The following is a 14987-nucleotide window of genomic DNA, read 5'->3' as shown; positions in this document are numbered from 1 at the left end:
GGAGAACTCAGTCAAGAAGGAATAGACAAGCCAAGGAAGCTAAAAACCCAGAGTTGGGGAAAGTTAGAGGAACCTAGAACAGGAAAAGGCAGACCTCCAGATTATGCTTCTACTAGGAGACTCACGACTGCCTGTGCTGGTTCCAAATCGCAAAATGGCTGCCAGGACCTCCCGCGCAGTCTTGCAAGGTTGCTATGGGAGGTCTCGGCAGCCACTGCAAATGGATCAGCAGCAGAGGGGAGGAACAAGTAGTGTTCATTCCTACCCCCAAAGACTATCAGGCCCTTCCTAAGGTTGGTGGAAAACAACTTTTAGAAGAGGTTTGTGAAGACTTTGTAGGCACTAGGCACCTAGTTTCCTGTTTTTACAGATACTTAAAGGATGGGTTGCACACTCTAGTTTTACACAGACTTAAATGGAAGGATGAGCTTGGGGTTCACTATGAAGAGAGTGTGATTGGTTTAAGTGGAATCTGCTCTATGCAATGTCTTGAGAGCAGCAAATTTGCAGGAAAATAGTGTCAAAAGCTCTCGCACATTGGTACTTGTTTCCAGTTTGGCTTAATCACTAGTTTCCCACAGTTCCTCATACATATTGGAGGAATTGCGGAGAAAGGGAAGCCATGGGCCATATTTGGCAGACGTCATAAGATATAACAAAATTCAAAACTTCACTCCTATTCTACTCTCTGTAGGTTCGTGCAGAATTGGGGACTTCAACAATTAGTTTATATATATATAAAGTAGCCTCAATAGCCCAGGGAACCTTTAATTAGGACTCCACTGAATTGGCCAACATCATAGGCACCTACTACTTTCCGAAAAACCTCACAGATGCCAAAAAACTCCCTATCTAGGGGAGAAAAAGACACTGTGAACAAAAAACGGAAAATAGAGTATTTTAATCTATTGTTGTAATGTAATGTAGGGAGTTTTTTGGCATCTGTGAGGTTTTTCGGAAAGTAGTAGGTGCCTATGATGTTGGCCAATTCAGTGGAGTCCTAATTAAAGGTTCCCTGGGCTATTGAGGCTACTTTATATATATATAAACTAATTGTTGAAGTCCCCAATTCTGCACGAACCTACAGAGAGTAGAATAGGAGTGAAGTTTTGAATTTTGTTATACATTATTGCACTCCAGACAATTTAAGATTTATCAGACGTCATAAGATGCAACAGTTCTGGAAGTCCCTATAATACAAGAGTCACCTATGGAAAGGCGTGACGACACCTTGGGATAATGAGGGTTTTCTACTGAACAGACCCATTTCAAATACTTGAAAACCACAAGCTGCTTTTCTACTACACTGCTTCACTGCAGCTAGGTTGACAAGAGCTAGATGTTGGAAGCAGGTGGAAAGTCCACCTCTTCAAGTATGGTTGGTCAGATCATAGTTTATCTGTATAATGGAATGGTTGACTACTTTACTTGCCTAAGCAAGAAAAGGCCTGGGGCCTTTTTTGAGTAAAGATCTATAAATATTTTTTTTTTTTGCTGTTCTTGCTGGAGTTTCCCTTTGGATGCTCTCATATCTTCAAGGATTATATACAAGTATTTACCCAAGAGTCACGTGATGAAGTAGGAGCAGCAGGACGCAAATGTTTTGCTCTGGGCTCCTCGGTCTATCTGTTGGCATCTTTCGGTATCAGGCCCCTTTGAGACATCACAGCGCTCTTGGTTTATGGATAGATTCTTTGTTAAATCTTCCCCAGATATGGGTTTTCAAGCTTCAAAACAGAATATAGAAAAAGGAAAGGGGGGGGGGGGGCAATGACTAGATGGCAGCTAGCACAGGAGAACAGGCCTTGCCGTTTTCCCCATCTCACATAAATGCCCTTACCTCTGCAGTTTAGGCTTTGGACCCCTGCTTGGTACACTCTTCCGGCCAAATTACCAATTTGGAATCCTTGTTAGCTGAAAAATCACGTTGCACGGGCAAACTAGAGTCTCATGCCTCTATTATGGAGGACTTGGCAACTGTGGTAGCAGCGAAGATAGCGTCTCTGTGGGAGCAGGTGCGTGCCCAGGCAGAGAAGTTAGAGAAGCTCGAGAACTGCACCCGCAGCGACAACCTTTATTTCCTGGCTCTGACAGAGACCATTCCTGATGCTCAGCTCATACCCATCCTGGAACAATGGTTGGCACCAAAATTAACCTTACCGGATGGAGTGGACTCGGTAAGGCTTGAGAGAGCGCATCATCTGGGGTGGAGGTGCGATGATTGGGTGCAGCCGCAAGTGGTCATCGTAAAGGTGCATAATTATTTTCATAAGTCTGCACTTCTCCAAGCTTACTTTGTTACGAGTCTCTTCCCGTATGCATTTTCCAGGATTACTTTGCCACACTGATAGAAAGATGGTGGGCTTCTACGCTGCTCTGTGCCAGTAGATAAAAATCTACATTTTATGCTGAAATATCCAGCAGTTTTTAAAGAGTTTAACTCTGGATGTTGGATTACACTGGACACAATAACTGCAGCGAGAGACTTAACACATTAGAAGCAGTGGATCCTGCACATGGACTTTAGTTAATTTCTGTTATCTGGCTGCCATGATTGACATTATTGTTGTTCTAATTTGTAGTACTCGAGCCCTTGAGCTTGTGCTGTATACCGTCTTTTTTTTTTTTTTTGCCCTGGTTTTCGTTTGGGTTGCATCAGGGAGCCCTTGCGTGATAACCGTGACTACCAGCTCTGCCATCCAATCTCAGCTAAGCTCCTGAGGATCCATTCCTTCTGAACAGGATTCCTTTATGTTTATCCTGTTACCGTTTTCATCTCCACCACCTCCCGCGGGACGGCATTCCAAGCATCCACTACTCTCTCCATGAAAAAATACTTCCTGACATTTTTCTTGAGTCTGCCCCTCCTTCAATCTCATTTCATGTCCTCTCATTCTACCGCCTTCGCATCTCCGGAAAAGGTTCGTTTGCGGATTAATACCTTTTTGTGTTATTTGCATTTTGTGTATGAGTGAGAGACAGCTGCAATGTGTGTGTGGGGGGGGGGGGGGTTAGTGTGTGTGAGAGAGAGAGAGAGTTTCACAGACTGAGTGTATGTCAGAGAGTTGAAGACTGAGATACACAGCATCTGTGTGTGTATGAGTGAGAGACAGCTGAAATGGGGGTGTAGACTGTGTGACACAGAGAAAGAGAGAATCAGAGTTTTTGACAGTCTGATTATCTGTCAGAGAGTGGAAGACACTGATACATATTGTGTGTGTGTGTGTATCAGTGAGACACATGTCCAATGGGGTGGGGGGGGTGTAGTATGTGTGACACAGAGTGAGAGAATCAGTGTGTTTGAAACAGTGTGTGTGTGTGTCAGAGAGTGGAAGTCTGAGATACACATTCTGTGTGTATGTATTATTGTCATACAGATCCAATGTGGGGGGGGGGGGGGGTGGATGGGGTGTATTATGTGTGAGAGACAGCTCCAATGTGGGGTTGGTGTGTAGTATGTGTGTCAGTGAGATAGAGAGAATCTGACTGTTTCACGAGGGGGGGAGCGGGAAAGGGCTATTTGTCTGTCCGTCTGTCTGTCTGTCAGAGATAGTGACATGAAATCCACTCTGCCTATTCCCCACACCACTGCAGCCCAGCCCAGCACCTTACCACCTCCTGTTCCCACAGTGATGGAGCCTGGAGTAATGTAGGAGACTTGAATACATGCGAGGCAAAGCAGCACATGGGTCAGGTTTTCTTTATTCAGCAGCTGTTCTGGTGTAGTGACGGCCAGTGTCTTTGCAGGTGGAGTTCTGTCAGAGCAGTTTGTCCAGTTAGGAGTTCTGCGCGAGGAAGCGAGTTAGGTGTCAGGTTTTAAGCGGGAGGAGGATTTCAGCGCGAGGGACAGATTCGGGCGGTTGTTTGTTGAGCAGCGCGAGGAACTGAGTAAGAGGCGGCTCTTTGTAGTGTTCAGGAGGGCTCGGAGTGCGGGAGGGACACGGTGGGAGGGCGGAACACGCAGCAACTTAGCCAGCTGACTGTTCTGATCAGCTGTGCTCCAAGGGCGGGAGGGCTCTGAGGGCGGGGCGATGACAGTGAGTGGAGCGCTTCCTGTGGAGGGCGGAGCAATGATGAAGCCTTGAGGGCGGAGCTATTACAAAGCAATTCCTGTGGAGGGCGGAGCTATTACGAAGCCTGGCAGCTGGCTGTTCTGATCAGCTGTGCTCCGAGGGCAGGAGGGCTCCGAGGGCGGGGCTATCACAGCGAGTGGAGTGATTCCTGTGGAGGGTGGAGCTATTACGAAGCCTACGAACACCAGGGCTTCAGGCTTCACTGCAACGCTGCCGGCTTCAGAACGTTGGAGGTGCTTTTTATAGGATAGGATTACGGTACAGGGCAGAGTATTTCTGCTTCTAGAACTCTATGCGTCCAATCAATTTGATTCTCGCTTCTTTGATCATATGATTCGTTTCTGCTCTGGTCATATGGCTAAGCCGTTATTTGTTGTTGGTGACTAATGTAGTTATGGATCCTCAGATAGATCTGTAGCCTCTGCAGATGTGTGGTCTTCGCTCCTTTTGTAAAGCTCTTAACCTAGTAGATCCATGGTGGTTATTGCACCCTGAGTTTCGAGGGCTCATGGTTCCTTGTCTCAGTTGGATTATATCCTGACATCTGCCAGTTGTTTTGCAGATGTTTTGTCAGCTGATATTGGTCCAGCTGAAATCTAAAACCATTCAGCGGTGTAGGTAGATGTCCATATGGAGTCCTTTTATCAGAGGATCAGACCCTGGAGGTTCCCTTCTTATTTGTATAATGACAAAAGATTTCAGACGTACTTGCTTCAGAAATGGGAGGCCTATTGTGAGACCAATGGTCAACATGCTAATGACCCCCTTTTATTTTGGGAGGCTGCCAAGACAGTATTTCGTGGGGACATTACCTGTGCCTGTAACAAATGTATTTCCCATGGGATTATTTATTTATTGCATTTGTATCCCACATTCCCCCACCTATTTGCAGGCTCAATGTGGCTTACATAGATTTGAAACATTGTCATTACAGGATATCAGATACAATTATTAATGTGTAATGATTAGGAGAGGTAAGAGAAGAAGGAAGAGAGTGATTAGGATAGTTGTAGCAGGTAGGCACTCTTAATTGATTGGGTTAGTGGGGTGACTTAGTAAGGCTATAGGTTATCATTGTGGGACTAGCAGAAAAAGAAAAATGTCTTCAAGGATTTTCGAAGGATAAATGTTTTCATTGATTAATTTAGTGAGGCTATAAGTTTTCATTGTAGGCCTTGTTGAAGAAGAATGTCTTGATTCCAAGATGGCGTCTTACATACACGCACCTGTGTGAGCTCCTGGAGGACGCTGTGAACTGTTGCCTTTTGTGGCTCCCTCGTTCCGTCGTTAGCGATGGGAAAACGGAGGGGGAAGGTGAGGGAGCTTCCCTCGGCTCCTGGACCTTCGTTGGCTCTGAGGCAAACAACTTTACAGTTCCCCAGGACGCCGCCGGGACCTCTATGTACTTCGACTCCCTCTGCCACTGTCGACGTGACGGCGTCGATAGGGAGCGGAGACGGGGTTTCCTTAAGCCCCGAGGACCGCAGGGAACCTCCACAACCAGGAAGTGAATTACTCGCCGAAGCCCAGACAGTACCAGATACCGAAGTGGTGAATTCGGAGCTGCCAGAGGGGAGGACAGAGGCGATTTTGAGTGGGACCCCGGACTTTACGTTATTAGCCGATTTGGCCTCAAAGGTATTACCGCAAGCTATTATTAATAGACTTTCTCGTACCGAGACCCCACCACACTCCCTTTTACCAACAGCTGGAATAAGTAAGCCCTCTATAGTGACACTTGAGTCACTGTGGGACATGGTATATAATACTCACTCCTCCATGCAAAGTATGTTAAAAGAAAACTCTCAAGATAAAAAAATTCTTTCAGAAGCAGTCCTGACTCAGGCACAGGTGACAGCACAACAGTCCTTTAAGATTGAAAAATTAGATACTAAGATTCAAGAAATGGGGTCTTTGGAATCCGCTTTGGTTAAAGGACAATAACTTTCTACACAAACGTTTGGAATTCCTTGAAAATCAGTCTCGGAGACTTAACCTCCGGTTTCTTAATTTCCCCAAGTCTCCTTTAATTTCCTCAATAGAGATGGTGAAAAAATATATGACTGACATTCTGGGAATGGATAAGGATTCATTGCCTCCCATAACTCGAGCCCATTATATCTGGAATGTTAGGGGGACAATGGGAGATCCCCCTAGACGAGAAATGGGTGAAGAAATGAATCTTACTTCCTTCCTGGAAAGTTCATTGGATGTGATTACCTATAGGACTACAATGTTAGTCACCTTTGTGCTGGAGCCGGACCGGAATGCAGTATTAAGACTTTCCCTGAGACATTTAGATGATCTGTTTATGGGCTCCAAGATTAGGATCTTTCCTGATCTTTCTAGGCCGACACAAGTGAGACGTAGGGCCTTTTTGGAACTACGTCCTAGAGTTGAAGCCTTGAAAGCTAATTTTGTTTTACGTTTTCCTTGTATATGTACTGTTATGCTTGAGGGTAAACAATTTCAATTTGCAGACCCTAAACAGCTTAAAGATTTTTTGGATGCTAGAGTAGAAGTGACTGTTACATGCCCTCCTACATCGCAGGCTGGAGTTTGAATCTAGAGGTAGCAATAGTATAATATTTAATGTTTTCCTTTTTTCCTTTTCTTGGAATCCACTTTTCCTTAGTTGTGGACGAAAAAAAAGCGTTAATTGTTTCCTTATGTTATTTTTTTTTTGTAAAGAATTTACCTTATTTTCCAATGTGAGATGTATTATCACATTATTGTGTGAATCTTTAAACGATTAATAAAGATTATATTTAAAAAAAAAAAAAAAAGAAGAAGGTCTTCAGGGATTTTCGAAAGACTGTTGTCCACCCCATTGGACATGTGTCTCACTGATACACACACACAATATGTATCAGTGTCTTCCACTCTCTGACAGACAATCAGACTGTCAAAAACTCTGATTCTCTCTTTCTCTGTGTCACACAGTCTACACCCCATTTCAGCTGTCTCTCACTCATACACACACAGATGCTGTGTATCTCAGTCTTCAACTCTCTGACATACACTCAGTCTGTGAAACTCTCTCTCTCACACACACACTAACCCCCCCCCCCCCCCCCACACACACACACACACATTGCAGCTGTCTCTTGCTGATTGCTTTCAGGTCTGTAGGTAATGCATTCCATATCTGCGTGCTCATGTAGGAGAAGGTAGTGGCATGCATCTGCTTGTGTTTAAGACCTTTGCAGCTGGGGTAGTGCAGGTTGAGAAATTTGCGGGATGATCTTGTGGCGTTTCTGGGAGGTAGGTCTACGAGGTTTAGCATGTAGATTGGGGTGTTTGTGTGAATGATTTTGTGTACTATCGTGCAGATCTTGAACGTGATGCATTCCTTGAGTGGGAGCCAGTGAAGTTTCTCTCTTAGGGGTTTTGCACGTTCATATTTAGTTTTTCCAAATATGAGTCTGGCGGCCGTGTTCTGGGCAGTTTGGAGTTTTTTTGATCGTCTGTTCTTTGCATCCGGCATATAATGCATTGCAGTAATCTAGATGACTTATTACCATTGACTGAACCAGGGTGCGGAAGATGTATCTCGGAAAGAATGGTTTTATTCTTTTGAGTTTCCACATGGTGTAGAACATCTTTTTCGTCATGTTTTTCACGTGGCTGTCAAGAGTGAGGTTTCGATCTAAGGTGACTCCAAGAATTTTCAAGTTTTGTGAAACAGGAAGAGAGCAGTATGGTGAAGTTTTTTGTGTTATGCTGCGAGATGAGAACAAGACATTGTGTATTTTCTGCATTAAGTGTTAGTTGGAATGCATCTGCCCAAGTGTGCATTATTTGGAGGCTTTGGTTGATCTCGTTGGTGATTTCATTTAGATCATGGAGATGGCCTTGAGAAAGGCTACAGAGGCTTATACTCATGCCTCTAAATAGTGGAATAAAAATTGCTTTACTCAAGTGTTTACCCCTTTGGGTGGTGCTCATTGCTTTCCTCCCTCCTTAAGGTCAGGGGAAGAGTGAGTAATATGATGGGCGTTTTGCTTTTCAGTTGAGAGTAGTTTTTTTTTTTTTTTTTAATAAGGTTTGGAGGGGAAGACAAAGATAAACCAGGAAAAGATGGGAAGAATTATGAAAGGATAGTACTTTGAGGTAGTTTTTGTGCTCTGAATTCTTTGATGGTCCTTGTCTGCATTGTTTGTGTCTTGTTTGTATTAGAACCACGATTTTATCACTGTACTTGATAGAAAGCGTGGGATATATAAACTTATATAAAATTTAAATTATATTAGTTCTCAAAAAATATTTTTAAGTATGTGTGACATTTCGGCACGCATATGACTACATCATTTTATAAAAAGCCTTTTCTGGGTATAAAACAGGCTTTACAAATGGAAAAACCTTTATAAAATGGCCCCCATAATGAATACCTCATATTCAGAGCTTACAATCTGCTCCAAAGATTTTAGGTTAGTAATAGCATCTGTCTTACGTGCCCACCTGGACTCTTGTGTAGTGCCTTGGAATTGTTATGATTCTGCCGGTTTGGCAGGGGAGGGTGGGTGGACTTCATTCCTGATTGGCTGTCAGAGATTGAGCTGACGTCAGTGAGTAGTACTTAAGACTACATACATGTTCCTGCCACCCCTGCTTTGGCGTTACTTTCCTAAGTGGCTAAAGCCTTTGCAGTTCTCTGTCAGAACGTTTGTTCTGTGCTCACGTTTTGAATCTGTTTTCCACTATTGGGGACTGTTACTTTCCCTTTGTCTGGGCTACCTCTTGCCAGTGTGTGTGTGTGTGTATTCAGCTGTTAGTTTCCTTTGTCTGGGTTAGCTTTTGGTAGCGTGTGTGTGTGTAATCATAAAGTACATAAGTACCACCATACTGGGAAAAGACCAAGGGTCCATCAAGCCCAGCATCCTGTCTCCGACAGCGGCCAATCCGGGCTTCAAGAACCCTGCAACCCCCCCCCCCCCCCCCCCCCCCCACACACAAAAAATAATAATGTTCAATGGACTTTTCCCTCAGGAATCTGTCCAAACCCCCTTTAAATTCCGTAAGGCCAGATGCTGTCACTACATTCTCCGGAAACGAGTTCCAGAGTCTAACTACACGCTGAGTAAAGAAAAACTTTCTCCTATTTGTTTTAAATCTACCATAATCTGGCTTCATCTTGTGTCCCATGGTTTTGTTGTTGTTTGAAAGTGTAAACAAATGCTTCACATCTGTCCGCTCTATTCCGCTCATTATCTTGTAGTCTTCTATCATATCACCCCTCGGCCGCCTTTTCTCCAAGCTGAAGAGCCCTAACCTTCTCAGCCTTTCCTCATAGGGAAGTCGTTCCATTACCTTTATCATTTTCGTTGCCCTTCTCTGCACCTTTTCTAATTCCTTTATATCTTTTTTTAAGATGCGGCGACCAGAATTGGACACAATACTCGAGGTGCGGTCGCACCATGGAGCGATACAACGGCATTATAACATCCTCATGTTTATTTTCCATCCCTTTCCTAATAATACTCAACATTCTGTGCGCTCTCTTAGCCGCCGCAGCATACTGAGCAGATGTATTTAACGATGACTCCCAGATCCCTTTCTAGGTCCGTAACTCCTAACGCGGAACCTTGCATGACATAGCTGTAATTCGGGTTCCTCTTACCCACATGCATCACTTTGCACTTGTCAACATTGAACTTCATCTGCCACTTGCACGCCCAATCCCCCAGTCTCGCGAGGTCCTCCTGTAATCTTTCACACTCCTCCTGCGACTTGACGACCCTGAATAATTTTGTGTCATCTGCGAATTTAATTACCTCACTAGTTACTCCCATCTCTAGGTCATTTATAAATATGTTAAAAAGCAGCGGTCCCAACACAGACCCCTGCGGAACCCCACTAACTACCCTTCTTCACTGAGAATATTGACCATTCAACCCTACTCTTTGCTTCCTATCTTTCAACCAGCTCTTAATCCATAGTAATACCCTACCTCCGATCCCATGACTCTCCAGTTTCCTCAGGAGTCTTTCATGAGGCACTGAAAATCCAGATACACAATATCCACCGGCTCCCCATTGTCCACATGTTTGTTCACCCCCTCAAAAAAAGTGCAGTAGATTGGTGAGGCAAGACTTCCGTTCACTAAATCCGTGCTGTCTTATCAGCCCATGTTTTTCTATGTGCTCTGTAATTTTATTCTTGATAATAGCCTTTACCATTTTGCCCGGTACCGACGTCATATTCACCGGTCTATAATTTCCCAGGTCTCCTCTGGAACCTTTTTTTAAAAATCAGCATAACATTGGCTACCCTCCAGTCTTCCGGTACCACACTCGATTTTAGGGATAGATTGCATATTACTAACAGTAGCTCTACAAGTTCATTTTTCAGTTCTATTAATACTCTAGGATGAATACCATCAGGTCCTGGTGATTTACTACTCTTCAGTTTGCAGAACTGACCCATTACATCCTCCAAGTTTACAGAGAATTTGTTTAGTTTCTCCGACCTTCAAATATGCTTTCCGGCACCGGTGTCCCTCCCAAATCCTCCTCGGTGAAGACCGAGGCAAAGAATTCATTTAATTTCTCCACTACGGCTCGGTCTTCCCTGATTGCCCCTTTAACACCATTTTCGTCCAGTGGCCCAACCGATTCTTTAGCCCGCTTCCTGCTTTTAATGTATCTAAAAAAATTTTTACTATGTATTTTCGCTTCTAACACTAACTTTTTTCAAAGTCCTTTTTTGCCCTCCTTATCTCCGCTTTGCATTTGGCTTGGCATTCCTTATGTTTTATCTTGTTACCTTCAGTCGGTTCTCTTCTCCACTTTCTGAAAGATTGTTTTTTGGTTCTAATGACTTCCTTTACCTTACTGTTTAGCCACGCCGGCTGACGTTTGGTCTTTTTTCCCCCTTTTTCTAATATGCAGAATATATTTGTCCTGTACCTCCAGGATGGTGTTTCTAAACAGCATCCACGCCTAATGCAAGTTTTTTACCCTGCAAGCTGCACCTTTCAGTCTTTTTTACACCGTTTTTCTCATTTTGTCGTAATCACCTTTTCTAAAGTTAAACGCTAGTGTATTTGATTTCCTAAGTTCACTTACTTCAATGCCAATATCAAAACTAATCATATTATGATCACTGTTATCAAGCGGCCCTCGCACCATTACCCCCCACACCAGATCATGAGCTCCAGTAATGACGAAGTCTAGTATTTTTCCTTCTCTTGTGGGCTCCTGAACCAGCTGTTCCATGAAGCTGTCCTTGATTTCATCAAGAAATTTCACCTCCCTAACATGTACTGATGTTACATTAACCCAGTCTATATGTGGATAATTGAAATCACCCATTAATATTACATTGCCCAATTTATTCGCTTCCCTAATTTCCTTTGACATTGCTGCGTCCATCCGCTCATCCTGGCCAGGCGGACGGTAGTACACTCCTATCACCGTCCTTTTCCCCTTTTCACGTGGAATTTCAATCCACAAAGATTCCAATAGGGGTTTTGTCTCCTGCAATATTTGCAGCCTGAGTCAAGGTTCTCATTTACATACAGTGCTACCCCTCCTCCTACCCTATCCACCCTATCACTACGATATAATTTGTAGCCCAGTATGACTGTGTCCCATTGGTTATCTTCCTTCCACCAGGTCTCAGAGATGCCAATATCATCCAATTTTTCATTGTGTGCAATGTACTCCAGCTCTCCCATCTTATGTCTCAGGCTCCTGGCATTTGCGTATAGACATTTCAATGCATGCTTGTTCCATTTTATATTACATTTAATACATTGCATTATTAATATGCTATCTTCTGTCTGGTCATTATTAATTTTATTTAAGGCCATCTGATCTACTACAATTTCTTTGACATCCTTACTTACAAGTAACCTTTTCTTCCCTGTCTGGGTGATATCCTCAATAGATACTTTATCCAGAACTATGCGTTTTTGAGCGACTGTCGGCCTTCCCCCTGTTTCTAGTTTAAAAGCTGCTCTATTTCCTTTTTAAAAGTTGACGCCAGCAGCCTGGTCCCACCCTGGTCAAGGTGAAGCCCATCAGATCAAAATAGGCTCTCCCTTCCCCCAAACCCTCTTCCCCACACCATGAGTTCACTTACCTCCAGCTGGGTCTGTCCCTTGCTGGTTGCAGTTCTCTGTGGGAAGCCAGCTGTTTTGTTTGTTCAGTAGGGGCTTTGCTCGCCCTTCCTTTTGTTGAGAATTGGGGGGGTCCCGAGCCCCCCCCAGGAAGGCTAGAGTGACCTTAATCTGACTCCATCTCTAAATAACACTAGTACTGGGGTAATCAGGGAGTTATTGCCTCTAAGGGAGAAGTTAGGTCTAAGGAAAAGATACCAGCCTTATGACAAGTTATACAATGCATTTATACTTACAGCCTTTGATCATTAAGTGAAGCCCACAAATCATCATTTGGAATGAGGAGTTTATTTGCTAAGGTATAAGTCAAATCAGTGATTGACAACAGGCATGTACAATCAATTAATTATAGGAATATAATAAGCTGCAAACAGGTGTTAATTATTTGCTAATCTTTTATAATTTCTTTTACCAATTAGAGGTTTTACAAGGGAAAGCAATTAGGTAATTTGTTAATTCTGCTGGACACATTGGTTTCCCTTGGAGAGAGAGTGCCAACCCTTGTCTCTCTAACTCAAACCAGGAAATACCCGGATTTTTATAGGTGCCCTCAGGATATGGGTAATATGACAGTAGATATACCTGATTGGGTCTATGCTAATGTCATGGTTGTCACTGATTGGCTCATGCTAATGAGTAGCTTCTATCTTGCTACGCCTTTCCTTTCTCACACCAGCTGACCAGCTGACCACAATCCTGCTCACAGGAAGTCTCCCTCCTCTCTGGAACAGCTAGTTCCCTATTTTCTTTGCACCTGCTATGACTCACTTATTTCTCAACTTGTTTTTCTAACTTACATTAGAGAAAATTCCACTTTGTAACAGATACGGGCTTCCATTTTGTGTTGAAATCCTCCATTTTGTTTCCATATCTATTAACTTTTCCTAATTTAGCTTATTTAGGCCTCAATCTGGGCTACAAACTAGGCCATACTTTTCCAGTAAGCTCCCAGTTATGTCAGCCATCAGATTTCTGACTCAGCCAAGGTCTGTACTGGCCTGAGCTCTGTGACTGGGCCCTCCACCATTCCAGTGGGGGGGTCTCTGGCTGTACCATAATTATACACTTTGGAGATACCCTGGTGTTCTCTGTTTGATGTTACCCTATCTTGTCCTGCCTGTTCGGCAGACTTCTGGTCCTCGGGCCTTCCCTCAGGTTTGTTTATTTGTTCCTGCCTCTGGCTTTTGGTTCAGTGAGTTTTAACACCTTGTATACTGTGTCTCTGTCTTCTGTGTGTTTAGATAGATAGTTTTTCTGCTCTGGCTTCTGTTCAGAAGGCTAGTTTACCTTTTGTTTTCTGTGCCCCAGTCTCTGGCTATTGTGGCTTTAGAGTTAGCTTTTTCCCTCTGTCCTCTGGGTTTCCTGGCTGTGGTTCTTGTGGCAGCCCTGCCTTCTAGTTGTTCTCCGTACCCTTCTATAGTTGTGGGGTGCTTCCTGAGCTTTTTGCTTTTTGCCTTACCTGTTCTAGTTCCCTGTGGGGTGTTGCACCCCGTTCTGTTTCCTTTTGTGCCCTTTCTTGGTTGCCTGGGGGGGTCCTGTCCTGGGTCTGTGGAGCCTCCGTGGCTTGGTGTTTTCCTGTAACCTGTTGCTGGGGTTTCAGTGCGCTGCTGGCACCTTGGTCCCCGTGAGGACTCCTGGGTTCCTTTCCCTCCTTCCCTGGGTGTGAATCGGTTCCAGCTGGGCCATGAGGCCCGTAGGTGTGTAGTCTGAGTGCATCGGTTCCTAGTTGGCCGTGAGGCCCGCTTGTATGCCTATTTTCCCTTTTCCTGAGGTGTAGTGTGTGTGTGTGAGTGTGGGGTGTTAGTTAGCTGGGGTGGGTAGTAGCTGGTTTGGTCTCCTCTAGGCCTCGGCCTCTGTTGTCGGCAGGCCTTGGCCTGGGCACAAGGGCTCACGACCAATCCATCAGATTACAGGAATGTACTTCTGTCCACTCTTCAGTTACAGGCCTCTTACAAGAGATTCAGAGCCGCATTGAAAATCCATCCTTTCAGTCAGCTGTTTGGAGGACTCTAGAAGCTGCAGTGTTGTGACATCAAAGTTGTCGTCTGCATTCTCTCCTTTTACTTGTTCCTCTGTTTACTAGCCCTCCTAGCCTTGGCTAGTTTAGTAATTTATTTATTTAGATTCTGCTCACACCTTTTTCAGTAGTAGCTCAAGGTGAGTTACATTCAGTTACACTGGGCATTTCTTTGTCCCTGGAAGGCTCACAATCTAATGTTGTACCTGAGGCAATGGAGAGTTAAGTAACTTGCCCAAGATCTCAAGCAGCAGCAGTGGGATTTTGACCGGCCATCTCTGGATGTTAAGATTGGTGCTCTAACCATTAGGTACTCCTGTCATATTTTTGGCATCCTTTTCAAACTGCTTTTGTTTTAGTTTTTAAACAATAAAAAAAACAACAAAGACTTCAAAGAAGGATTTATCAATATGCAATTTTGGGGCTATAAATATTTAAGAACTCATTAGTCTCCATAGCTTTTGTACTCACTCACTAGGCACACCATTTTCACCATGGTCTTCAAATTAAATACAAATTCCTTGCATTCACATACCTTTATCCTACGGGTCAATTTACTGTCTTCATCATCATCCATCTCTGGAAATTCATAAATCCTTATCTTATGCTCCTGGATTTCTTTCATAATCTACAAACAAAATCAAAAATAAAGTAAAAGTATTTGCAATTAGAGAAGAAGTTAATTTCTTTCATAACATCTAGCCTACCTGGTTCACATATACTCTCACTGCTCTGTCTTAAATCCTACTATGAGCTGCTAAAACCACCTGTGAAG

At 43.8% G+C, this 14987-nt stretch overlaps 1 protein-coding gene across 2 annotated transcripts in view; it reads right to left on the bottom strand.

Moving 5' to 3' along the window:
• Positions 1 to 14987, bottom strand: part of LOC115470519 (septin-7-like) — a 343205-nt gene that overhangs the window by 132441 nt on the left and 195777 nt on the right. For both annotated transcript variants that reach the window (XM_030203751.1, XM_030203752.1), the window contains exon 7: positions 14748 to 14840. In XM_030203751.1, coding sequence (XP_030059611.1) covers positions 14748 to 14840 — 93 coding nt within the window. The remainder of the gene's footprint in view (positions 1 to 14747; positions 14841 to 14987) is intronic.

Source organism: Microcaecilia unicolor, chromosome 5 (assembly GCF_901765095.1).
Source record: "Microcaecilia unicolor chromosome 5, aMicUni1.1, whole genome shotgun sequence".
NCBI lineage: Eukaryota > Metazoa > Chordata > Amphibia > Gymnophiona > Siphonopidae > Microcaecilia > Microcaecilia unicolor.
Note: the sequence above shows the minus strand (reverse complement) of the source record. Positions and strands in the feature narration are given on the sequence as shown.